A 25,815-nucleotide genomic window follows, 5' to 3' on the forward strand; every position below is an offset into this window, starting at 1 on the left:
GGATTGATCAGCAATATTGACTTCCTGGAATGTTTTATGTTTACAAAACAATTATAGTACTACTATTTAGCCTCCTCAGATAAAATATGGTAACACACAAAACATACACACACAGACAAAGACACAGTCAGTGATCAAAAAAATCAGGGTAGGCCATGACCTAAATGAAAGGTGAGCTGCTGCAGTTGCCTAGAATTAAACCAGACCAGAGTTGACCCATACCAGTCTGAGAGATGTGAACAGAGGCTTTCAAACAACTCTATCAGATACATGTTAGATTATTCTCCAGCCATAGCGAAGGGACATTAAAGATCTGTTGTGCTTAGAAGAGTCTGGATGATTTGACTTTTCCAGGGTATTAGCATTCATGATGTTGGCCTTTACAGCTCTCTGCAATGAAGTCAGTAGACAACTCAGTTTTTCTAGGAGTCTGAAGTGCTTTTCAGAATTATCTAAAACTTAGTGGCTTAAAACCATAATTATAATTTCCTAACGGTCAGTCTCTGCAATCGCCCTCAGTCTCTCAGCCAAATGAATGTGGTTCAGAGGCACTCAGGAGGATGCAATCTAGTGATGGCCAAAGATGGGGACATTGGCGGGTGTCTTCTCATCTCCCTGGTGCCATGGCTAGCGTGACTCAAATAGCAGGGGCTGGACTGCTGAGATGCTCAGACACCTTGTTCTGTTTCTTTGAGTCTCTCCATTGGATGTTCCTTCGGCATAGTGTTATCAGGGTGTTAGACTGCGTGATGTACTGGTCGGGGGCTCCTAAGGGGTTTGTCCCCATGAGAGCAGGAGACTTAGGCAGAGTACTGTGTTCAGCTCCATCAGGAATATTTTCAAATGGGTTTGAGAAGAATTTCAAAGTGTGTTTTAGACCACTAGAGTGGCCATGCCTAATAATTCCTTATTTTTACAAGTGCTGGATGGGTTTTTCCCAAAATAATGCTTTTTGGGGGTTGTGGGGTGGTGGAGACAAAGCTTTGGTCTCGTGACCCAGGCCGTAGTGCAGTGGCGTGATCTTGGCTCACTGCAACCACCGCCTCTTGGGTTCAACCGATTCTCCTGCCTCAGCCTCCCAAATAGCTAGGATTACAGGAACCTGCCACCATGCCCAGCTAATTTTCGAATATTTAGTAGAGATGGGGTTTCACCATGTTGACCAGGCTGGTCTTGAACTTCTGACGTCTGGTAATCCACCAGCCTTGGCCTCCCAAAGTGTGGGGATTACAGGCGTGAACCACCCCGTCCGGCCTTCAAATTATATTTTCCTACCCACTCACTTCCACAATTTTTTGGACCTATCTGCATGTTCTCCTCGGAGGCGGGGGGATGGAAACAGTATCAGAGTTCTTGAAAAATTTATGAAAGAGAGAATGACAATACTATACAAGGCTTAACCTATTCACAATACTGTATTTACTGAATAAAAAGATTACTTTTAAAATTGTACTATTGACTAAATAAATAAAATACATTCTTTCAATCACTCTAAAATATGTGTACATGAAGAGAGTAGAAGAAGGGTTCTAATACATAAAGAAATAAATGAGGCTGGGCATGGTGGCTCACGCTGTAAGCCTAGCAGTTTGGCAGGCAAAAGTGGGTGGATCACTTGAGGTGAGGAGTGGGAGACCAGCCTGGCAAATATGGTGAAACCCAGTCTTGACTAAAAATACAAAAATTAGCTGCACATGGTGGCATGCACCAGTAATCCCAACTCCTCAGAAGGCCGAGGCAGGGGAATTGCTTGAAGCTGGGAGGCGGAGGTTGAGGTTGAGCCAAGATCCTGCCACTTCACTCCAGCCTGGGTGACAGAGCAATACTCCTCAAAACACACACAGACACCCCAAAACAACTAAATAATGCAAATAAAAATTTTGTACTCACAGTTCAACTCGCATATCTAACAGAAAACAGAAAGTACATTAAAACGAAGTTTCCACAAAAGGCAAATAAAACAAATGAATCACCTTGCATATAAAATTAAAATAATAAACTGAAGAGAACTATACGGAAAAAAATTCAAAATTTACAAGTAAGTACTCTAAAAGAAGCTGAAAGTCACTCAAAACTTTTCTGGATTCCATGTCTCTGCAGTGCAAACATGATCATAAAATTTGCTGTGGGCAGAACCATCAAAATGTATCTTACAACTCAATAAACACTTCAAGTCTCACATGAGAATTGTAAAGGAAAAGGGACGCGTCTGCTGTATTTCTACACAAATCTGAACAAACACTATTTCTTTGTGCACATTGTTTCACTACTCCAAGAAAATAACTTCCATATTAATATGAGGGGATGTGAGAAAGCAGGTCTGCATCATGATAAGTAACACTGGGTGTCCACACCACTACTCAGGTGGGCCTTAATTCCCAGCCAGCTTCCCTCCCTGGACACACAATGAAGGGCTCATCCATTTTGCAATCTCTTCACATTTCCTCCCCTGTGAGCCCAGTGTGGTTCTCCAGATTCCCTGTGTAGCGGCCTCTCTTGTCTGGTGGGGCAGGGTGGGGCAGGGAAGTGTGAGTGATGATGGCAGAGGGCAGAAAGCATCTCAGGGAAGCCTGGGATCATTGTAACAAAAAATGATGGGCGTGGGACAGCCCATCAGGGAGGACGTAGAGAGGGGCCTTGGGAGGATATCTGCGTGGAGGGTGAGAGGGCCCTGGTTGAGCCCAAACTGAGCCCCAAGTGGTAGCCGGCCTCAGGCCTCAGCCGGTGAGGGATGATGAGACAGCCACCACTTGAGCCTTGCTTCTCACCCACTGACCTTAGACACTTATTCCTCTTAGGCGGCTTAAGGTGCCCCAATCCTAAAATGTGGGTGTTACAGTTCTTTGATGGCCATTTCTCCGCCAGCCCATGGATGGCGTGGGATTGCTCACTGCAGTCACCTCCCTGAGGCTTGGATTCTCCATGTGGGGCACAACTCCAGGAATCAACCGCCTCTCAGTCCCCAGCCCTAGACTGCTCACCTGGCCTCCTCTCTGTTCACGCTCTAATGGCCTCCCTCCCTGGAGAAGTACTGCAGGGGATTGAGCTACAGGCTCTGGCTGATGATCTAGGGGACTGCAGAAGTGGGTATAGGTTAGTTCAGGTCATGGCTCAAAGCCAGTTCCCCAGAGGCCAAGGAATGACCAGCAAGATCCTTTCCCATGATGCCCTACCTGGCGCTCACCTCAGCAATCCTGCCAGAACCTGGGCAGTCATGCTCAGCCAACCAGCTGAAGAAGGTCAGGTAGGAGCTGTACGGCCTGCAGCTGGAGGCTTGACCTTCCTGATCCCACAACCGCTAGACTGCAGTGGAATGAGACATCCCGTATCCTGCAGAGAGAGGAGTCAGGAAGGTTCATGCCAGACCTACCCTCCCACACACCAGCTCCCCTACCATGCTGGGAGGCGCTCCTTACCGAGGACGCCAAGGCAGTACTCCCGAATGATCACTTCATTGTGGAAGTAAAGACTGTGATAAAAGGAAAACTTCATCCTGCCGCCGGTACCCGGAAGAGTTGCTTTCCTCCCCTTACCTGGCCAAGAAGGAGAAAGAGGACGTACTCAAAGCAGCATTTCATGTAGCTGGGGTGAGGTGACCTGTTAGCTGGGGTGAAGCGTGTGTTTCTCCTTCCCAACTCTCTCATTGAGACACCCCCGGGTCCCAGGGGTACCTCAACCTGACCCAGACACCAGACCCCTCCCGAAGACTCAGGCTCCTTAGCCTGACCTGCAAATCCATCACGTACGTAGCTTAGCAGGACTTCATCATCATTTGTGATCCCGGCCAACATCTGGGTGTGCCGCACAAGCTGCCTCTGGTCAAGGAGCCGCCAGATGATTGGGTGGGCGTGCAAGGAAACACCCTGCAACTTTGCAAGAGCACGGAGAGTGTGGGGCAGGGCACCTTCCCTTCCAGGCCCTCTGTCTCTGTCTGGCGTGGAGGGCACCATCAGAGCTGTGGTGGTCTTGGTGGTGGGTGGAGGCAGGCCCAGACAACCTGCTCTGACCAGGGACTGGCACTGAAGAAGTGGGCAGGGGGTTGGGGGCGGGGTGTTGTTGTGTGAGGCGACTACTTGCTCGGCGTTTCTGAGCTGCAGGAGGCCCTCCTGTGCTGGGTGCTAGACAGGCTCTGCTGCTGTCTGAGTGTGTGGTCTCTCCTTCTCCTGGTCTCCCTGAGGGGTGCACGTGTCCACCCCAGGCAACCGCTGTGGGTAGAAGTAGCTACGGGGCTGTGCCTGGCTCTCCCCATGGAGCTCGAGTGGTTTCAAGGGAGCTTATATATACTCAGGGCCTAAACATCTTTGGGTGCAGTGCTGGCACAGGGAAGAAATTGTGTCTGGGGAGACAGTGCCTGCCTTGCATAGGACAGCAGCCCCGTGCACAGTGACATCGAGTCTTGAGCACCTTGTGTTTCTGGGGTAAGCTTGCTGGACACAGGCAAGGGGAGCAGGGAAGTTCCATGGCTGGCATGGGCATGCAGACTCCCCTTCCTCCAGGGACTTTCCCAGTGAATCGTATCCTTCAACTTTCTGCTGTTATGATGGGTCCTTGGCGCTGCTGTTCTCCCTGGTGAGTGCTGTGCTTGGCTTCCTGTCCCTACCACATGCCCTCAGGGCACATGCAATTCAGCTGCCCTCCTATGTGCATGAGCCTGTTCTCGGTTCCCCTTGTTGTCCCCCATGCCCTGAATCCTGGCTGACCGCCAGTGCCTACCACCTTGTTTCCCCCCACCTCCGCTCCCGGGAGCTCGGCGCCCATCCCCTGCTGCCAACCATCCCGAATTGGAAGCTGCAAGGATATGGCTCTGGCCCAGAAGCCGGGGATGCCATGTGGCCTGGGACATTCACGTAGCGGAGCTCCAAGTGAAGGACGTCCAGCGAGTCTCTTGCTGGCCGGGGCGTACTGGGGCCAGGGCCAGGCTGTGCCTGCAGGTCCTCCTGCTGTGGCTCCACATTGGCCTCCTCCTTGGCCACCACCTCCATCTCTGCAATGATGTCATCCCCCACTAGCATGCCTCTTCCCCCAGGGTTGTCTTCCTGCTCTGTGCACAGACCATCCTCTCCTGCACAGCCTCCAGCCTTAACATGGTGCCCTCCTTGAGGCTCCAACAGAGCAAAGCCTGTGCCTCCCACCCCCCACCCCCTCCCCCGGCACCCCTCGACTCTGGGGGCAACTCCAGGAGAGGCCTGCGGGCCTTGCCCTGCTGAGAACCACATCCTACACCTATGTGGAACAGGGTTCCTGGGGAGCCCCACAGGGCCCTTAGCCTGTCACTCTCACACTGCGGCTCAGATACCCAGCAGGGTTAGCTGCGCACAGCAGCCCTGGAGTCGGATGCCAAGGCCCTGGCTTCCAGAGCCCCGCTAGCAGGCACCACGGCCACCACTGCATTTGTGAGAGCCTCTGCACCAGCAAAGCAGTGCACACGGATCACTGCATTGGCGACCATGGCGGTAGGCCTCCCGTGTGCCCAGGACACAGGATGAGAAGTCCTTTGGAATGCCCCTGTGAGTACAGCATCCTCAGGGAGGAACCATGGAACTCGGAGTATGTATTTGCCTAGACCTGACAGAATCCTTGCAGGGTTTCAGCTTCTGGTGCAGAGGAATTCCACCTCAGCAACGTACCAGTCAACTTTAGTCCCACGCACCCGCCCTGCCCCAATCCCCCCAAGCCACCGCCGCTGCCCTCGCCCCAGCGGGCAGCGCTTGTCCCTCTCTCTCCCCTCTGGATCTGCAATATTCGGTACCATCAGCCTAGCCTGCCTAATGAAGTGAGATGTTTCATGTGTTCCCTGTGGGTTAATTAATGTCTTGCCACACTCAGGATGCCAGTTAGGGTGTAGGTCTTCCATGCCCACAATTGCAAAGGGCTCACAGTTCGCGTGTGCCTTATTCCACCGCCGCCCGCCACATGGCACAAGCGTGGTCTCGGAAGAGTTACCGCGAGATGATGGAGCTGCAGGCCAGCTGGGGCGGAGGGGCCTCAGGACACGCCCACAGCCTTCGCAGGAACTGGCTGACGCCCACCGCCTTCGCAATGATTGGCCGCTGGAGGTAGGCGGGATTTCCGGGCACGGCTTCTGGCGTCCTTCCCTCTCAGGGTAGCTGCCGCTGTCCTTCCCGCAGTTGGCCCTGTGGTGTTCCGAAGCCGGTTCCGTACGGCCTGAGGGCCAGGCGAACCTCAGGCTCTTTGTCCTACTAAAAATCGCAGGTATTTTCTGTTTCTCTGGACAGCTGGGTCTCTCGGCAAGAATAGAAAGCAAAGGTTTGGGATTTTGTCTACAAAAGGGGATGGGTTTTCTATGTGTGGTTGTTGAATTACGGGAGGAGTCAGTGGGGGAAAGAACTCCTCAGTGCTATTAAGAGACTCACTTTCGTTAAACTCATTGATTTTTGCTGAGGATTCTACCTTTAAGTGCCTAATATGTCCGACTAGTTGTGGGAGATGGTGCTAAGCCGCCATTTGTTTTCATGTGCACTTTTTATTAAAGCGGGTTTTCTCTGTGAATGTGGTCATAATTCAGAATACAGGCAATACACTTAACCACTGCGATTAAAAAGTCACACTTTTAGTTAGCACATGTCGCGTGTCTGATTTGCTTGGAAGAAATTATCAAATTTTGACATAAATTGTGTTACTTTAGTGTATGTAGAAATATGGGGCCACAAATAATCTGAGTTTCAGTTTGCCTCTGTAAAGCCTGTGATTGTCTCCTTCGTTGTATGACAGTATTTGAAAGATGTTTCATGTATCTTTGGCACCGTAAATAATTTAAACCGAATAAGTGGGTGTAACCGAGATAAATGGAGTTAGATAGCCGAAAACTGGAACAAAATAGATGCGCTTAAGTTATTCTGTTAACCTGGCACACTGCCTTACTCCTGTAATCCTAGCATTTTGGGAAGTGGAGGTCGGAGGATGGCTTGAAGTCAGGAGTTTGAGACCAGCCTGGGTAACGTAATGGACTCTTTCATTGCTATTTTCGCATCAGGGACTGGTTTAGTAGAAGTCAGTTTTTCCTCAGACAAGGGTTGCGCAGGGGAAGAAGGCGGCGAGGTGGACACGTTTGGGAGTGGGGGCTGGCGGCAGGGCTCCGAGGGGCACGTGGTGGGGCGGGTCTTCCGGTAGGAGCAATGTGACAGAGGCCAGGTGGGGCAGTGAGGCTGTCACGGGGACAGGGAGGGCCAGCGAGGGAGTAGGGAGGATGGTTTCCGGATAAAAGTGTACCACCTCAGGTCATCCTCAGGCGTTACATTCTCCACAGACAGGTATTACATGTCATCCTCCGGCATCACGTTCAGGCCACAGATAGGTACGGGTTGAAGGCTAGGGTTCGGGGATCTTTGACCTATTGTATATTTCAAATCACTAAAAGATGGTAAAATATTTAGAATATTCTCCTCCTAGAACATTTTAAGTAGCTCGATTTAATCTCTTATCCAAATATCATGCTGAGTGTGGTGAGTCACCCTTGAAATCCCATCACTTTGGTAGTCCCAAGCCGGCAGAACACTTGAGCCGAAGATTTGGAGACTAGCTTGGGCACTATGGGGAAACCCTTGTCTATTTTTAAAAATACAAAAAATTGCCCAGCTGTGGTAGAAAGCGCCTGTAGTACTAGCTACTTGGGAAGCTGAGATGTAGGAAGATCAGTTGAGGCTGGGTGGAAGAGCCTGCAGTGAGCAGTTCACTTTGGCAACAGGAGACATACATCTCAAGAAAGAAAATATGCAAAACATCACACTGTACCTCATAAATAGATTCTTTTCAAATAAAATTATTTAAATGGGGACATTCTTCATATTGCAACTGAGGAAAATTACAATAGCTTTTCTTATCTAATTTTTAGAAGTGAGATTTTGTCAGGTACATACTAAAATGCAGCATTTGTCCATGAAGTTAGTGCCCCTCTGCTCTGAGTGTTACAAATTTTACATATATAAAGTAAGAAATACTAAAAAGATGTCAGCCTCGGGAAGGGAATTTTACTTGGGTTTTCAGCACAGTACGTAATAAAATTTTCTCTTTTTAGCTTATTTATATCTAAATATAGATAATTTTTTACCATTTACAGCACAATGGTAGAAGCAGATCATCCTGGCAAGCTTTTCATTGGTGGCCTCAATAGAGAAACCAATGAGAAGATGCTTAAAGCAGTATTTGGGAAACATGGTCCCATATCAGAAGGTAACTCTTCAAACCGTGTCTCTGTGTGTGTGTGTGTGTGTGTGTGTGTGTGTGTGTGTGTGTGTGTGTATTTTCACATGTATATTTCAATATGTATGTTTAAAATATGTATGTTATATATATATGTTTTGAAAAAATATATTTTTTCGAAGTTCATTGTATACCTACGTTAAAATGCCTTATGCATTTTAAACTCTTATTTTGTAGTATCCGTTTGATATTTGGAAAATTCTCATAGTAGTAGGTTAAGGTTCTGTGGAAAGGATAACCTACTACTTAGAAAGGAAAATGAGGGAAAGTAAATGTGCTGTGGAGTTCCGAAACAAACTGGAATAAACTAGACTGACTGTAGGGGTGACTGAGTACTGAGAACCATAATAGTGATGTGAAATGCAATTATTTTTTAGTTTGATGTAACCTTTAGATGGTGAGTACCTTGATGAGTCCATTATATGAATGTAAAATGTTTTCATATATTTTAGTTCTTTTGATAAAGGATCGAACCAGCAAATCCAGAGGCTTTGCATTTATTACTTTTGAGAACCCTGCAGATGCTAAGAATGCTGCCAAAGATATGAATGGAAAGGTAAGAGTCCCTTATTACTAATATTCTAACTCTGTTCTTCAATTAACAATATTTCTAGGTCTTTTTAATATTACTAAACTTTTGAAGATAGTAGAATGACATATGAAGCCATCCTCTTTTTTGTGCCATATACGTGCAAGTGTAGTTGGAAGGGTATTGGAATTAACATTCTATAAATTAATATTTGGTAACCTTTTTCTATGTTTGTATTTCGATATGAGTGCAAATAGATTTTAAAAGGTTTTGAAGAGCTTTAAAACTTAAAAGGAACCCTCATGTAAATGAAAGTAATAAGTCAATATTTATTAAATGCTATTAATAACAGATGCACAAGAAGGAAAGACTCTTTCCTTCTTGAAGAATGTATTTTATGAAAATATATTCTTGCAAAAGTGTATTTAAATGAGACCCTTACATTTACGGAAAGGTTAAGTAGTTGAAAATAGAAAATAATATGAGAACATTGAAGTCAGATAACAGAAGAAGTAACTGGCATTCTTGGCTCCGTGCTTGCTTTTTCTCCTAAGGACATTTCTTTCCTGTCACCAGAGTAATTTATGTAACATGAATAGCTAATTACTCATTTCCCCAGTGTGTTTGAGGACTTGTTTTGATTGAACCAATGGTCTCTTGTCCTGTTGAGTCTTAAATCTAGAGATTGTGTGTTTACTTAAGCTTTAAACTTCTATGTAATTATGTTAATTATTGAATTCCTTTACATTGTAGTCAAGAGCATTCCATTCTGTGCTCTTTAGTGTTTTTTGCTTTATAGCATTATCCCAATCATGCCGGGCATGGTGGCTCATGCGTGTAATCCCAACACTTTGGGTGGCCAAGGCGGGCAGATCACAAGGTCAGGAGAAAGAAACCATAATGGCCAACATGGTGAAACCCTGTTGCTACTAAAATACAAAAAAAAAAAAAAAAAAGAAATTAGCTGCATCTGGTTGTGTGTGCCTGTAGTTCCGGCTAGTCAGTAAGCTGAGGCAGGGGAATCGGTTAAACCCAAGGAGGCAGAGGTTGCAGTGAGCCGAGACCACGCCGATGCACTCCAGCCTGGCAACAGAGCAAGAATCCGTCTCAAAACAACAAAAAATAAATAAAATAAATAAATAACGTTATCCCAATCTGTTTTTAGGTCCTGTTAGTCTTCAGGCTATTCCCAAAGTGCTTTTTTAGACTTCTTGAGAATTATCCTTCCCTGTGTATGGCTCATAAATAAAATTTATGCTTCAAAAACCACTTAGATTTCATATTTTCTTCCTCATTGCGTATTGTAGGTATTTTCTACTCGCTGTACTATGTATTAATCTATTGATCGTGAAATTGTATATAGTGCATATTTAAGTCTTGCTAGTTGCTTTTCTTTCTGTTACATCTAGCACACTTCCTGTCACATAGCAGAAAGTACATTTTTATTCACCCTTATAAATTAGTATTTCAAGCTGTGGTAGAAACCGAGAGTTGCTTTTGGTTCATGGCTTTGTGGTAGGTATGGAGATAATTTTGACTTCTGTATAGGAATCTATGATAATTTCTTTTTTCCCTCTAGTTTTCAAGCAAAAGGGCAGTTAATTTGTGTAAAGTTTTTGTTCGTTTGTTTGTTTTTTAAGATGGAGACTCGCTGCATGCCCTAGGCTGGATTGCAGTGGGGCCATCTTGGCTTACTGCAACCTTCGCCTCCCGGGTTCAAGCGATTCTCCTGCCTCAGCCTCCCAGTACCAGGGGCTACAGAGGCATGCCACCACGCCCAGCTAATTTTGTACTTTGAGTAGGGATGGGGTTTCACCCTGTTAGCCAGGATGAGCTGTATCTCTTCACCTCATGATCCACCTGCCTCGGCCTCCCAAAGTATTGGGATTACAGGTGTGAGCCACCGCGCCCAGCCAACGTTATTTCTAAATTACTTCATCTCACATATTTTATTGTGTTAAAATAACTATGAATGTTGTATGCACATTAATGTTAAGATGGCCAATAAAGGAGGTTCTTCGAGTTTTCAGAGGGAATTAACAGTTAAGGAATTTTGGCTGACTTCAGAACACTGGGAAGGAAGCAGCCGTGGGCAAATCTGGGGAAAATATTTTGAGCCCAGAAATAACAAAAGAAGTTTCAAGGTAGGAACAACGGGCGATGTGGCTGCAAGGGGTCTTGTTCAGGGATTTAAGTCCTTCCTCCAAATAACAAAAGCCATGTAATTTTAAAATCACATTATTAGCTGAACTGTTTTCAAAAATTGCTGTGGCCTGTAGAAAAGATTACAGTGAAAAATGTTATTATGAAATTAATTAGGATAGTTAAGCATTTCTGAGAAATTACCTGAAGTACTATATTAAGATTCGTTTTTTAGGGGCACGTCTAAGGCAAGGTAAGAAATGAGTAAGGCAAGAAAACTTAATGAGATCAAACAAGGATCACATTTACAGAAACATTTTTAGAGTCAATATAGAATTGTAAATCATATGGGGACATTTTATGTAAGTGTTAGCAAATCCAACAAGAAACAACTCATAATGAGTAATGTGACTAATCACTCTGAAAAAGTAAGCTCATGTTTTTTTTAAATGACACAAGTTTCGTTGGGACATTGCAACTTTCAAATCAGTGATGTGACTACAAAGATGAAGTGGATTATATATTGTAAAAAACAGATGTGCCACATTCTTCCATAGAATGTGTGATGGGTCAATCTTTTTTTTTTATGTTTGAGTTTTTTTTTTTTTAATAATGGAGAAGTTTTCAAGGAATTTGAAAAATAGAATTTGTGTTTGGTCCCTTAATGGAAGGCATGTGCTCAGTAACTGTCTCAAATTTGGCATTGCGAAAGATGTGTTCATTTTAGGAGAAAAAAAAGTTTCCTTTTGAGAGAGAATACCTCGAATTGAACTACAGTTGATGTAAAAATGTTTGTAAAATGTGCATACGTTAAATGTGCCAGTGTTATTGATAGTACCCTTAATACTTCTAGTCTTTGGATGGAAAAGCAATAAAAGTAGAACAAGCCAAGAAACCATCTTTTCAAAGTGATGGTAGGCGGAGACCACCAGCTTCTTCGAGAAACAGAAGCCCTTCAGGAAGTCTGAGATCTGCAAGAGGAAGCAGTGGAGGAACAAGAGGGTGGCTTCCCTCACATGAAGGACACCTGGGTAATGTTTTAAAATATAAAGATGGAACCATAGGACTGAAAGAAAATAAGTTTGACGATATCGAAATTTCTCAATTTTTTTATTTCCTGTATGAAGAGAAAATTAGCTTATTGATAATAAGCAAACTTATTTCTAAGTACTAAAGGCGTATTAGAAGAATGATTGAACTAATATCTAACATTTGTTTTAAAATTATAGTAAGTTTGCATTGAAGTAACACACATTTGAAACTGGGTTGTGTTTGTGAATGCTGATTGCCTGTACTCAACCGGTTTTCTGCAGAACCCATTTATATTCATTATACTTTAGAGTTTTCTACTTTAGGGCCCAGAACTTCGTGTCAGTTGTATTATCAAAGTACGATGTAATATTTAAAATTTTCCAACAGGAAAAAGTAACTGAATACTGAAGATTGATTTTGCAGTATTTGTTTTCTTGTGTCTACATGTGGAAACATCTATGCAAATGTATTGCTTTGTAATTTTGATACAGAGAGTTTGTACATTGGCCTGCCATAAAGCATTTTCAATTGAAGAAATGTAGAACTTTAATTTCTGAAAAGAGTGTGTGACTCTGGAAAGTTCTAAAAACCACGGCTTCACAGATATGTATGAATCTTTCTTTGCTGGAGGCTGAGTCACTGAAAATGATATTTATGAGTGATTTACTGAATAGAAATGAGGGGTCCATCTTTACATCCAAAAGAAAAACAAACCATATATTTAAAAAAAAAGGAAAAAAAAAACTGTTGGATGGGCTGGGCGAGGTGGCTCACGCCTGTCACCTCAGCACCTGGGGAGTACAGGGCAGGTGGACCACGAGGTCAGGATTTCCAGACCAGCCTGGCCAACATGGTGAAACCCTGTCTCTCCTAAAGATACAAAAAAATTTGCCTGGGCGTGGTGGCGTGCACCTGTAATCCCAGCTACTCAGGAGGCTGAGGCAGGAGAATCACGGGAACCTGGGAGGCAAAAGCTGCAGTGAGCCAAGGTTATGCCATGGCACTCCAGCCTGCGTGATAGGGCAAGAGTGCATCTGAATAAATAAATAAATAAACCTGTTGGTTAAGTTGTATTATCTATTAACCAACCTTCAAAACTCTAACAATTAACTTGGAGTTTTAATAACCAGACGTGTAATTAATTGGAGATTGTTTTCAAGTTGAAATTGCAGTGTTTGCTCCAGTTTAAGATGCATAGCTTCATGGCTATTTTGTCTCCACTGATCTTGAGGGTGAGGTTCAATTATACTCTGCCACGGACGAGAATGTATATATAAATTCTAACCTGTAACACCACCTGGCAATTGGCATATATCTACATTTTTGTAGATGTAAAAAAATATGTTTATATTACCGAATATGCAATTCTTAAAGACTGTTAAAATTCAGCATAGTCTCATCTGAAAATTAGTGTCTCATAAGGGAATTTTAAGAATTCTATATTGTGTTAACAAATTTTAGAGACAATGTATTTTCCTGATATGTGACTTCTTGGTATTGGAAATATTTGAGTTTCTTTGAATGGAAATTAGTTTATCTTTATGATGTGCTTTGAAAATTTTTCCTCATTACAGAAGGATATAAACAGTCAGTTATCATTTTTCTTTTAATATTTTTATGCCTATTATATTTAGATATTTTAGTGATAGGTTTCTGCCCTGTTCACTCCCCATTTTCCCACATCTCTCCCTCATACCGATATATTATGATACTTGAGTTTCTTTCTAGATTTTCTAAATGAACTTTTATTGCTTGAAGTGTACTAATACCATGTAGGAATGCTAATTTTATTAGTTTAGACAAAATGTGAATTTGTTATAAAATGTAGAAAATATTTGTAAACAACTAAAACTTAGCCATTTAAGAAACAGTGATGTTAGTTAACTAAAAAGATTTTGTTTGAAATTCAGAAGATGGTGGATACACTCCTGATCTCAAGATGAGTTATTCTAGGGGACTCACTCCAGTTAAAAGAGGTCCATCTTCAAGAAGTGGAGGGCCTCCTCCGAAAAAATCTGCTCCTTCTGCTGTGGCAAGAAGCAGTAGTTGGATGGGAAGCCAAGGTAAATGCTACCTGACAGAAAGACCGTAGTTTTTGTATGACTGAAAATGAGCCGTTTTACCTGAATGCTTACCTTTAAGTTCATTGAACAAAAGGGAAGTGACACATACGTGAGCATAATTGCTGATTGATAGCTTTTATTATAGTTTCTATCTCACTAGGTACATTTCAGATTTATGTTGAAGAAATACTTGAGCTTCTCATTGCAGATCAAAGAAGTGATTAGAGTGAGGCCAACATTCCTTTTAATCCTGTGTTGGCTAGAAAATTCCCCTTAATTTTTCTAAAAGTTCCTAGCAGTATTCTTTGATGGTAGGCTTCTTGATGTAATTAATTCTTCCATTTCCTAAGTCCCCTGGTGTCCCATTCTAAAAATTGCTTGTTCGGTGACTTTGCCGGGTTGGAGTCTTGCTCTTACTAGGTGAGAGAGCACTATGTGAGATGACGGCTTACCATAGCCTCAAATTTGTGAGATGACGGCTTACTATAGCCTCAAATTCCTGGGCTCAAGCAATTCTGCTGTTTCAGCCTCCCGAGTTTCTGCAACTACAGGCATGCAGCAGCACACCTAGCTACATTTTTTTCCTATGTTTTTGTAGAGAGAGGATCTGACTACATTGTCAAAACTGATGTTAAAGCCCGGGGCTCAAGCGGTCCAGCTGCCTCAGCCTTCCACACTCACTCACAGTGTGAGCCGCTAAGCCTGGCCATCCAGCTTCTGAGACCTCAGTAATGCGTATGTGCAAGGCATACTCACTGCTTGCATGAAGATTCAAAAGAACTACAAGAGCATTTAGCAGACAAGGAGTCATTGGGCTTAAATATGATTTAAAAATAAATTTAAGGCTCGAGAGGTAGACACGTAGGAGTCCAAAATTCTTAAATTAAGTGGATATCACAGAAATGCAGAGTTGTGAAATATAGGTGTATGTAAATCAGTAATTGAGATTGTACCGGGATGTTTAAACATTAACACAAGGTCCTTAGTGTAAGATTTGAAATTATTTGAGGAGAGAATTTAGAACTAAGCAACATGAGGTGAGCAGTAGGGTTGAATGCAAGTAATACTTTTGAGAATTGTAAGACTGCAGACTGAGCAGAAGAAAATAAGACAATAAATAAAAGTTCTTAGCAAGGAAGTTTAAGCAGAGCAAATTAAAATTCTTTCTTAGTCCTCCATCCACATATGGAGGAAGTTAAAAACTGCCATTTTCAATTTTACATTTCATACGTAGAGTATCGGTGAAAGGAGGTATTTATTGGCTTCAGGATACCCAAGCCAACACATTTCCATTGGAAAATTAGCCAGTGAAGGTATCATATGTGAAACACTGACCTCTAAGGAATAGCAAGTGAAGAATATATTAAAGGAGAAACTTTCTATTTTGAAATAGCAACAATGTTGTAATGACCCCTTGCATAGCATTGCTTTCTTTGCAGTAAAAGCAAATCCTGACCATCATTAGAAAATCTTCACTAATACATTTAAATTTGTCAACATTTAAGATAGAGCCAACCAGTTAGAGATAAAGAACTTTTATGTAAACATTTAGCATATAGTCATTTAAAGGTAGCTGTATTTATGTGTGTGTGAGATGGACAGAATGATATTGGAAAATCCACCTTCTTTGGCTGAGAAAGGACAATGTATGTAAACTTTAAAATCAGTGAAGAGTTTGATGGTTTTACATGTTTTCCCTGTGTCACTCACAGTCATCAGTAATTTACATGAAAAGGAAAATAAGAACTAAGTAGTTATTAACCATTACAAATGAACTTTTACCTAAGCATTAATGTTTGCCTTCAGCTTCATTAGAAGAACTGGCCTTGTGGAAGCCATGGGATTATCCAAAGCCATGAGAAATATTCACAGTGTCATGTCTGTCTAGTAATTTAGGAAACAAAGAATGGAGTCATAGAAGAAATAATTTAAAAAAGTTGTTTGAGAGAAGAGAAAATAGCGTTTCAGATTTGGTGTTCTTTACGTAATGTTCCATCATTTGAATGTTAAAGGTCCCATGTCACAAAGAAGAGAGAATTATGGAGTTCCTCCACGCAGAGGGACAATATCTTCCTGGAGAAATGATCGCATGTCACCAAGATATGATGGTTATGCAACTAACGATGGGTAAAGGAAAAATTAAAAAACACAGTTGATTTTTTTTTTCTGTGGTGATGAAATTCACATAACAAAATTAAATATTATAAGGTGAACAGTTAAGTGGTGTTTAATACGTTCTGTGCCAGGCAACAACTACCTCCATCGACTTCCAGAACATTTTCATTACTCCAAATTAAAACTCCAACTACCAGTTAAGCAGTCCCTCCCAGTTTCTCCTTTTCCTCAGCTGCTAGATAACACCAGTCAGTGTTCTGCCTCTGAACTTAACCTGTTGTGGGTATTTAATGTTAATGTGCTCAAACACTACATGACTTTTTGTATTTGTCTCCTCTCCTTTTGCATGATGTCCTGAAGGTTCATTTACATCATAGCACTTCACTCCTTCCACAAGCTATTAACCCATTATTTTATCTGGGTTGTTTCCACCCGAGTATTTCTACGCACCGATATTTGTTTGAGTATGCCTATTCGGTTCTGGGTGTATATGAGTGGAATTGCATGGTCCTATGATAATGATGTTTGTTTTCTTGAGGAACCACCACATTTCTCCATAGTAGCTGCATCATGTTCCGTTCCAACCTAGCATTGTATCAGCATTCCAATTGATCTACATCCTCTCAAACACTTGTTATTTCCTGCTGTTTGAAGTTTATTGCCATTCCAATGTGTGTTTGAAATATGATATCCCATTTTGGATTTGAAATGCATTTTCTGCACCCATTAACTCATCATGCACTTGTGTCCTAGAACTTAAAGTATAATAAAACAAAAAGAAATGCATTTTCTGCATCACTGAATATGAGTATCTGTCCCATGTGCTTTTTGGGCATTTGCCGATTTTATTTGGGGAAAAACTGTTTAGAAGTTTGGCCTTTTAATTTTGTTTAAGTTGTAAGTTAGTCATGTATTGGATACTAGAAGTTGAAAATTTAAAATTTGTTGCTTAAACTTATGCACACAGAAATCATCCAAGTTGCCAAGAAACGAGGGATTATGCTCCACCATCTAGAGGCTATGCATACCGTGATCATGGTCATTCTAATCGGGATGAACATTCCTCTAGAGGATATAGGTACTGTACCTTTTTCTGGAGTTGTCAAATAGATTTCTTAAATTGTTCATTCCAACTAACGTTCTATCAGGGCTCCAATTTATCTACATCCTCTCAAACACTTGTTATTTCCTGCTTTGGAAAATTTATTGCCCTTCCAGTGTGTGTGTGTGAAATATGATATCCCATTCTGGATTTGAAATGCATTTTCTGCACCCATTAATTCATCATGCACATGTACCCTAGAACTTAAAGTATAATAAAAATAAATAAATGCATTTTCTGAATCACTGAATATGAGTATCTGTCCCATGTGCATCTTGGGCATTTGCCCATTTTATTTGGAGAAATATCTATTTAGATGTTTGGCCTTTTAATTTTAAGTTGTAAGTTAGTCATGTATCGGATACTAGAAGTTGAAAATTTAAAATTTGTTGCTTAAACTTATGCATACAGAAATCATCGAAGTTCCCGAGAAACTAGGGATTATGCTCCACCATCTAGAGGCCATGCATACCGTGATTGTGGTCATTCTCGTCGGCATGAAACTGATTCCAGAGGATATAGGTACTGTACCTTTTTCTGGATTTGTCAAATAGATTTCTCAAATTGTTCGTTCCAACTAACATTGTATCAGGGCTCCAATTTACCTACATCCTCTCAAACACTTGTTATTTCCTGCTTTTGAAAATTTATTGCCATTCATCTGTGTGTGTGAAATATGATATCTCATTTTGGATTTGAAATGCATTTTCTGCACCCATTAACTCATCATGCACATGTACCCTAGAACTTAAAGTATAATAAAACAAAAAGAAATGCATTTTCTGAATCACTGAATATCAGTATCTGTCCCTTGTGCTTTTTGGGCATTTGCCTATTTTATTTGGAGAAATATCTATTTAGATGTTTGGCCTTTTAATTTAAAGTTGTAAGTTAGTCATGTATTCGATACTAGAAGATGAAAAGTTAAAATTTGTTGCTTAAACTTATGCACAGAGAAATCATCCAAGTTCCCGAGAAACTAGGGATTATGCTCCACCATCTAGAGGCTAGGCATACTGAGACTATGGTCATTCTATGCAGGATGAACATTCCTCTAGAGGATATAGATACTGTAACTTTTTCTGGATTTATCAAATAGATTTCTTATATTGTTCATTCCAAATAACATTGTGTCAGGGCTCCATTTTATCTACATCCTCTCAAACACTTGTTATTTCCTGCTTTTGAAAATTTATTGCCCTTCCAGTGTGTGTGTGTGAAGTGTGGAAGCTCCTTTTTTATTTGAAATGCATTTCCTGCATCATTGATTATCAGTATCTGTTTCACGTGCTTTTTGGGCATTTGGGCATTTTGGGCATTTGGGATCTGTGGGTATTTTATTTAGATGGTTGGCAATTTAACTGTGTTTAAGTTGTAATATAGTTCTATTTTGGATACTGCAAGTTGACAATTTAACATTCCTTGCTTAAACTTGTGCACGCAGAAATAGTCCAAGTTCCCGAGAAACCAGGGATTATACTCCACCACCTAGAGACTATGCATACCGTGATTATGGTCATTCTAGTTGGGATGAACATTCCTCTAGAGGATATAGGTACTGTCATGTTATCTGGATTTATCAAATGGATTTCTTAAATTGTTCATTCGGAAATTGAAAAGACTTTTTTTTCAATTTAGTTATCACGATGGCTACGGTGAGGCCCTTGGTAGAGATCATTCTGAACATCTACGTGGAAGTTCTTATAGAGATGCATTTCAGGGATACGGTAAGGGTCCAGGATGGATTTGTAAATTACAGAATTTTATTTAATAGACCGGATTGTTATTTTAATGAAATTCTAAGGAAAATTGTAAAGGACATATGCAACATGTTTAAATATTGAGTATTCTTTTTTTTTTGATCATCCCAGAAACATATTTATTCATTTTCATCATTGTGCACAAATAATAAAATAAACAGTGCTTATCTGGTACTCATTATCAGTATAAAGCCTAGGGAATGATATGAAGGTGAGAACTTCAGTTAACGTTAAGAAAATGTGACTGAGCATTTACTTTAGAATTAAGTTTGTTAAGCTGCAAAATACTACTCTTACACTTCTCTTAAATAAAACCTTCTGACTATTGAAGACTTGATTAATATCCTGTCAACAAAGGCGGAGGAAAGCAGATATTTCCAAATAGTACTTTAACTACTTCATGCTTTAATGATAGCAGTAAAAATGTTTAAATGTAGTCCCACATATTATTTTATCAACCCTGCAGGGACCTCTCATGATGCACCATCCACACGAGGGCCTCGGATGTCTTATGGTGGAAGCACCTGCCATGCATATAGTAATACACGAGATAGATACGGCAGAAGTTGGGAGAGTTACTCAAGGAGCTGTGGTGATTTTCATTATTGTGATCGTGAGCATGTTTGCAGAAAAGACCAAAGGAATGCGCCTTCTCTGGGTAGGGTGCTCCCTGATCCTCGTGAAGCATATGGTAGCTCAAGTTATGTGGCATCTATAGTAGATGGTGGGGAGAGTCGATCTGAAAAAGGAGACTCGAGTAGATATTAAAGCAAGCATTCAAAATAATAGTTATTGCATACCAAACCTTGTTTGCAAATCAAAAATTGAAATGTTATTTCTGCATCGTTACCTGCATATTACTGACAGAAACATGTTGGTTTTGTGGAGAGAGGTAGATACTGACTTCCTCCATGAATTTTTTGAGGTATTCAAAGGAAAAGGAATTGTTTTCAAAGTAATTTCATACTTGTTGATGCTATTTGAAAAGTGTTTAGATGTAATATCTACCTTAAAATTTTCACAATAAAATTTTACATGTACTGCAAGATGCCTGGTGTTATTGGTTAGCCGCACATGCTTAAAGCAAATTCAATAGGAGAGTAAATTGTGTAGTTTGTTGTACGTTTTCCTTTGTTTCTTTGAACACAGATGCAAAATTAGGGATGTGTTATGTCGCCCTTGCAAGCTGCTCAAGTTTTCTAATTAGGCTGTTTCTCTTTAAAAACTAACAAGGTTAAAATGTTGGAGAAGTCTTCAGAAAGACTACAAAACTGTCTGCCTCACCAGAAAATGTTTATTTTTTAGAGGAATAGTACAGGTCAAAGAAATAATTAGATGTATTGATACTAAAGTTTAAGACATCCAGAACATTCTATGTGAAGCATTCTGTGACTGAAGAGGATAACGGTAATGAAAACTTTTTTTTTCACGTAAATCAGAAGTGAACCAGCTAAGTTTCTCAGGTGCATACCATAATGAATTTAAATGTTCGTAGTTTAAATAGTGGAAAGTAAGTGTTTTGTCTTGTGAGGTACCCACGTTAATTTTTTCTTGAATATTTTGCCAATGGATGTTGTAAATAATGGTGTAGTAATATGTTCTTAGAGATAGGAATAATCTAGAGTGGTTGGGATAGTATCACATTTTTTTGAGATGAAGTGTAGCTTTGTCGCCGAAGCTGGGATGCAGTGGCTCTGTCTTGGCTTATGGCAACCGCTGCCTTCTGGGTCCAAGCTATTCTCCTGCCTCAGCATCCTGAGTAACTGGTATTAGATATGTGTGCAGCACAGCTGGGCCAATTTTTGTATTTTTAGTGCAGACAGCGTTTCACCTTGTTTGCCAGGCTGTTCTTAAAATCCTGATCCACCCTCCTCAGACTCCCGAAGTGCTAAGATCATAGGCATGTGCCTCCACTGTCAGCCTATCGTATTTAATTGATAATATGAATGGAAACACTTTAAACCTCATACTTAGAGGAAAGTGAAGTGTATAAAACATAAACAACAGCATAAAGTTTCCGACGGGATTGCTTAAAGTTTTAAGACATCATTGAATGATAAAAATATTTAGACCGAAATAACTAAATGAATTAATTTTCCTGATTATACAAACTAAAGAAATGAAATACATCAAGTTCCAGAAGTTTTGCAGTCCATAATTCTTACAATTGACAGACTAATCTGCAAGGAGGAAGTATGTTCTTGAAAAATTTTGACACAATCATCAATTTTTATAGGGTAAGTTTACAAATAATTTTAAAGGGAGAAGTTACCAACTTTGATTTTCAAGTGAGTTATTCGTGTTATGAAGTGTTTTCATTCACCTGTAGCATTGTGAGGATGAAGTGAAAAGATAAATTCCCCGAGTCTTGTGTATCTTACTGTCCATGTGTGATGGCTCAGGTCTCTAATTCTAACACTTGGGGAGGCCGAGGCTTGCAGAGCACTTTAGGACAGGAGTTGAAGACCAGGCTGGCCAACACCATGAAACCCCATCTCTACCAAAAATACAAAAATTAGCCGGGCATGGTGGTGCCTGCCTGTAGTACGTTGCAGTTAATTGGGAGGCTCAGGCAGGACAATGGTTTGAACTTGGGAGCCTGATGCTGCGGTGAGCCGATATTGCACCATGCACTCTAGCCTGGGTGACACAGTGCGACTCCAACACAAAAATAATTATGTCAATCAACAAATATATCAATAATACATAGGGTATCCTTCAGTTCAAGCAGTTATCGATTCTTTTTTCTTTTTTAGAGACAAGGTCTCACACTGTTGTCCAGCCTAGACTGCAGTGGCACCATCATAGCTCACTGCAGCCTTGAACACGGGGTTCAAATGTGCAAGCCTTCCATTTCAGCCTCCCAAGTAGCTGGAATTACGGACACACACCAACCACCATGCCCAGCTTTTGTGTTTGTGTGTGTGTGGTAGGGACAATGCTTTGGATATGTTGTTCAGGCTGGTCTCAAATTCCCAGACCGAAATGATCCTCCTTTCCTGGCTTCCCAAAGTGTTGTGATTATAGCAGTGAGCCACTGAGTCTGGCATATCTTTTCTTATTATGAGCGACATTCCACCTCACTGAGTCTGGCGTATCTTTTCTTGGTATCAGCGACATTTCACCTTTGCTCTTTTAATTATTTTGAGATGTACAATAAATCATTATTAGGTGTAGTCATCCTGTGCCACTGAACACTAGATATGATTCCTTCTAAGCAAGTATAATTTAACCCACCCCCATCCCCTCTTTGATCCCTCCCTTACCAGTTCACATTACTTGTATCAAAATATCACATGTATGCCAAAAGTATTTACAACTGTTAGGTACAAATTTTCATTCCCTTCCTCCTTCCCTCCCTTCCTTTCTTCCTTCCTGTCTTTCTTTCTTTTTGTCTCTGTATCTTTCTCTCTCACTGATTTATTTTTTTTTTTCAGACAGAATCCTGCCCTGTCACCTAGGCTGGAGTGCAGTGGCGTGATCTCAGCTCACTGCTCCCTCCTTATCACGGGTTCAAGCAATCGTCCAGTCACACCCTCCTAAGCAGCTGCGACTGCAATCATATGACACCAATCCTGGCAAATTCTTTGTATTTTCAGTAGAGACCAGGTTTCACAATATTTGCTCAGGCTGGTCTTGAATTCCTTTCCTTTAGTGATCCACCCACATCAGCCTCTCAAAATGCTGGGATCCAGGCATGAGCCACAGTGCCCACCCAGCTGTATGCATTTCTCTCTCCCATGATCTCTCCTATTTTATTATTTTATTCTCTTTTTATTTCTGAGACAGCGTCTCGCTCTGCTGCCCAGGCTGGAGCACAGTGGTGTGATCTCACTTTACTGCAAACTCCATCACCAGGGTTCAATGGATTCTCCTGCATCAGCCTTCCAAGTAGCTGGGATAACATCCATGGGCCACCAAGCTTGGCTAGCTTTGGTACGATACTAGACGTGGCATCTTGTCATGTCTAATTGCGTATCTGTTTTAAAGCTGGATTGATCAGCAATATTGACTTCCTGGAATGTTTTATGTTTACAAAACAATTATAGTACTACTATTTAGCCTCCTCAGATAAAATATGGTAACACACAAAACATACACACACAGACAAAGACACAGTCAGTGATCAAAAAAATCAGGGTAGGCCACGACCTAAATGAAAGGTGAGCTGCTGCAGTTGCCTAGAATTAAACCAGACCAGAGTTGACCCATACCAGTCTGAGAGATGTGAACAGAGGCTTTCAAACAACTCTATCAGATACATGTTAGATTATTCTCCAGCCATAGCGAAGGGACATTAAAGATCTGTTGTGCTTAGAAGAGTCTGGATGATTTGACTTTTCCAGGGTATTAGCATTCATGATGTTGGCCTTTACAGCTCTCTGCAATGAAGTCAGTAGACAACTCAGTTTTTCTAGGAGTCTGAAGTGCTTTTCAGAATTATCTAAAACTTAGTGGCTTAAAACCATAATTATAATTTCCTAACGGTCAGTCTCTGCAATCGCCCTCAGTCTCTCAGCCAAATGAATGTGGTTCAGGGGCACTCAGGAGGATGCAATCTAGTGATGGCCAAAGATGGGGACATTGGCGGGTGTCTTCTCATCTCCCTGGTGCCATGGCTAGCGTGACTCAAATAGCAGGGGCTGGACTGCTGAGATGCTCAGACACCTTGTTCTGTTTCTTTGAGTCTCTCCATTGGATGTCCCTTCGGCATAGTGTTATCAGGGTGTTAGACTGCGTGATGTACTGGTCGGGGGCTCCTAAGGGGTTTGTCCCCATGAGAGCAGGAGACTTAGGCAGAGCCGTGTCACCGTCTCTAAACTAGGCCAGAGGTGGTCCAGTATCCAGAAACTGCGTGCAGTGTTTTCTATACATTAGAAGCAAGTACTGTGTTCAGCTCCATCAGGAATATTTTCAAATGGGTTTGAGAAGAATTTCAAAGTGTGTTTTAGACCACTACAGTGACCATGCCTAATAATTACTTATTTTTACAAGTGATGGTTAGGTTTTTTCCCAAAATAATAGCAGATACAGACTTTTAAACTTGAAATCTATGTAGCATAGCTCTGAACATTTGGCTATAAGTTGAAATAACTCTTGAGCAAAAATTGATTTTGAAATGAGAGTTGTAAATAAAATACATGAGATAAAGTTGCTTATAAAGAAATCAGCCTTAAAAATGTCAATAGGTCTAATGTGCCACTATTTTACTATTTCTATGGATATTACTTGGATAAGAGGACAAGGACTCAGGGGTGTGCTGCTCTATCTCTTTACCTTGAAACTGCAGCTGGGGCACCAGGAGTAGCAGTTCCAGCTAACACCATGTGGTGAGGACAAGGAGTCCATTCAGGTAAAGGAGGGTGTGAGCATATTGTGATCTGGAAGAGAGGTACACCTGGTATGGTAATGAGGATCAAGTTCCCTGGCACACAGTGAAATCCCCCATGCCCAGCTGTGGCAGAGTGAATCCCTCAGCTGGTGCTGGGCTTCCAGTTATGTTCTGAAAGCAGCTGCCTGCGCTTAGAAGGATCCACTCATTCCCTTGTCATGTGGGAGGGTGAGGCTTGTGGCCCCCGCTCTGTCTGTTCCCGCTCTTTGCCTTCCCATTATTCCACTGCTGGGTAAGGTGGCAGGACCGCGGAATGTAGAAGGGCCCTGGGTTGTTGACAGTGCCTGTGGGTGGCCATGTACTAGGAGGAGAGTCCCCACTGAGCCTCCCGCAAGCTTGGAGGTGGGGAAGGAACAGTCCTGGGGCACTGGCTGTTCCAGAGTCCAGGCGTCTGTCCCAGAGAAGGCCAGGGGGAGGTTGTAAGCCTGTGGATCTGCAATCTAGGTGGAAGACCTGTATCTGCCATGGCTGACATCATCAGGGCAAGACACCCACTGGGTGGAGAGCTGGGCTTATGCATTTTACCCTCGTCCTGAAGAGACCCTGCATGCCTGGTTCTCCTGGGAACAGTGATCCTAGGGACCCCCCAGTCTGGGTCCACTCATGACCATAAGCTTAGGATCTTGTGTGCCTTGCTTCCTGTCTGCCCAGGTGAGGCATCCTGGAGAGGGTGCATGGGGCAAAGCTGGTGTGCACACACCCGGCACTGGAACGGGGTGTCACCGGCCAGTTAGGTCGCTGCTCAGCAGGCCCTCTCCTGAGCTCCCACCTGGCTAAGTGGTAAGTGTCCCATCTACCTGAACCCACAGCCCAGGTTTCTCTTCCACCTACCGACCCATGACCTCTTGGGGAGAATGCCAGCCTCCCTGGAGACTCAGGTCCTGCCAGACCCACATGCTGTCCTCTCTCATGGGCCGGAGACTCTGGTGCACAGGGATTCCCGAATAGCGAATCCCAAAGCCCTGCAGGTTTCACTGATTCTTACCTGAATGCCCCGGCCGAACACACAGGTAAACACAGGCAGCTACTAGGTTTTATATCCCTCTGGGTGTCATTTCAGGTTTATGACATCTCCTCTAGGTAGCTCGTGCCAGCCACCCTTTTCCTCTTCCCTCTGCCATTTGTGAGAACCATGAGGACTCTTTGCTTCTCCCTAGCATGCAGACTTCACGGGTCCTGAAGTTGGATTGCCAAACCCAGCGGCACCCTGCTTGCCAGCTTAAGAGCTGAGTTTGAGGCACACCTGTGGGCAGGAGTGTCGGCCCTCCCAAAACCAAGGTACACAAAGCCACACAGGCACAGGTGTGCACATGCGTTCATCAGCTTAGACACACAGGCTGGACACGCAAACTGGAACGTGCCCATACCCACACTGGTACGAGGGAAACTGGGTGTCTACACCAATACTCAGGTGAGGCTTACTGCTCAGCCACGTACCCTCCCTGGACACACACAGAAGA

General features: G+C 42.4%; 1 protein-coding gene across 9 annotated transcripts; it reads left to right on the forward strand.

Moving 5' to 3' along the window:
* The first annotated feature begins 6,062 nt into the window (after positions 1 to 6,062).
* LOC129395739 (RNA-binding motif protein, Y chromosome, family 1 member F/J-like) lies at positions 6,063 to 20,008 on the forward strand. Of its 9 annotated transcripts, none has more exons than XM_055107167.2 (12): positions 6,063 to 6,213; positions 6,897 to 6,955; positions 8,078 to 8,190; positions 8,673 to 8,776; positions 11,745 to 11,922; positions 13,837 to 13,986; positions 15,999 to 16,113; positions 17,069 to 17,179; positions 17,615 to 17,725; positions 18,648 to 18,758; positions 18,842 to 18,930; positions 19,430 to 20,007. In XM_055107167.2, exons 3-12 carry the CDS (start codon positions 8,082 to 8,084, stop codon positions 19,729 to 19,731), a joined length of 1,380 nt encoding a protein of 459 aa, XP_054963142.1. In that variant the 5' UTR covers positions 6,063 to 6,213; positions 6,897 to 6,955; positions 8,078 to 8,081; the 3' UTR covers positions 19,732 to 20,007. The 9 variants fall into 9 exon arrangements, with proteins under 9 accessions (XP_054963142.1, XP_054963138.1, XP_054963139.1 ...); XM_055107164.2 differs by having other exon boundaries at positions 6,076 to 6,213; positions 13,834 to 13,986; positions 19,430 to 20,008; XM_055107163.2 differs by lacking the exon at positions 6,897 to 6,955 and having other exon boundaries at positions 13,834 to 13,986; positions 19,430 to 20,008.
* Positions 20,009 to 25,815: the final 5,807 nt, after the last annotated feature.

This window comes from Pan paniscus, chromosome Y (genome assembly GCF_029289425.2).
Source record: "Pan paniscus chromosome Y, NHGRI_mPanPan1-v2.0_pri, whole genome shotgun sequence".
Taxonomy (NCBI): domain Eukaryota; kingdom Metazoa; phylum Chordata; class Mammalia; order Primates; family Hominidae; genus Pan; species Pan paniscus.

What these genes read in the sequence shown, in the direction of transcription:
- LOC129395739 (XM_055107163.2), top strand. Translation starts at nt 8,082, where the DNA reads ATGGTAGAAGCAGATCATCCTGGCAAGCTTTTCATTGGTGGCCTCAAT. An exon ending in ACATGGTCCCATATCAGAAG is followed by an intron (nt 8,191 to 8,672) that starts GTAACTCTTCAA and finishes CATATATTTTAG; the next exon opens with TTCTTTTGATAAAGGATCGA. An exon ending in GGTTATGCAACTAACGATGG is followed by an intron (nt 16,114 to 17,068) that starts GTAAAGGAAAAA and finishes TTATGCACACAG; the next exon opens with AAATCATCCAAGTTGCCAAG.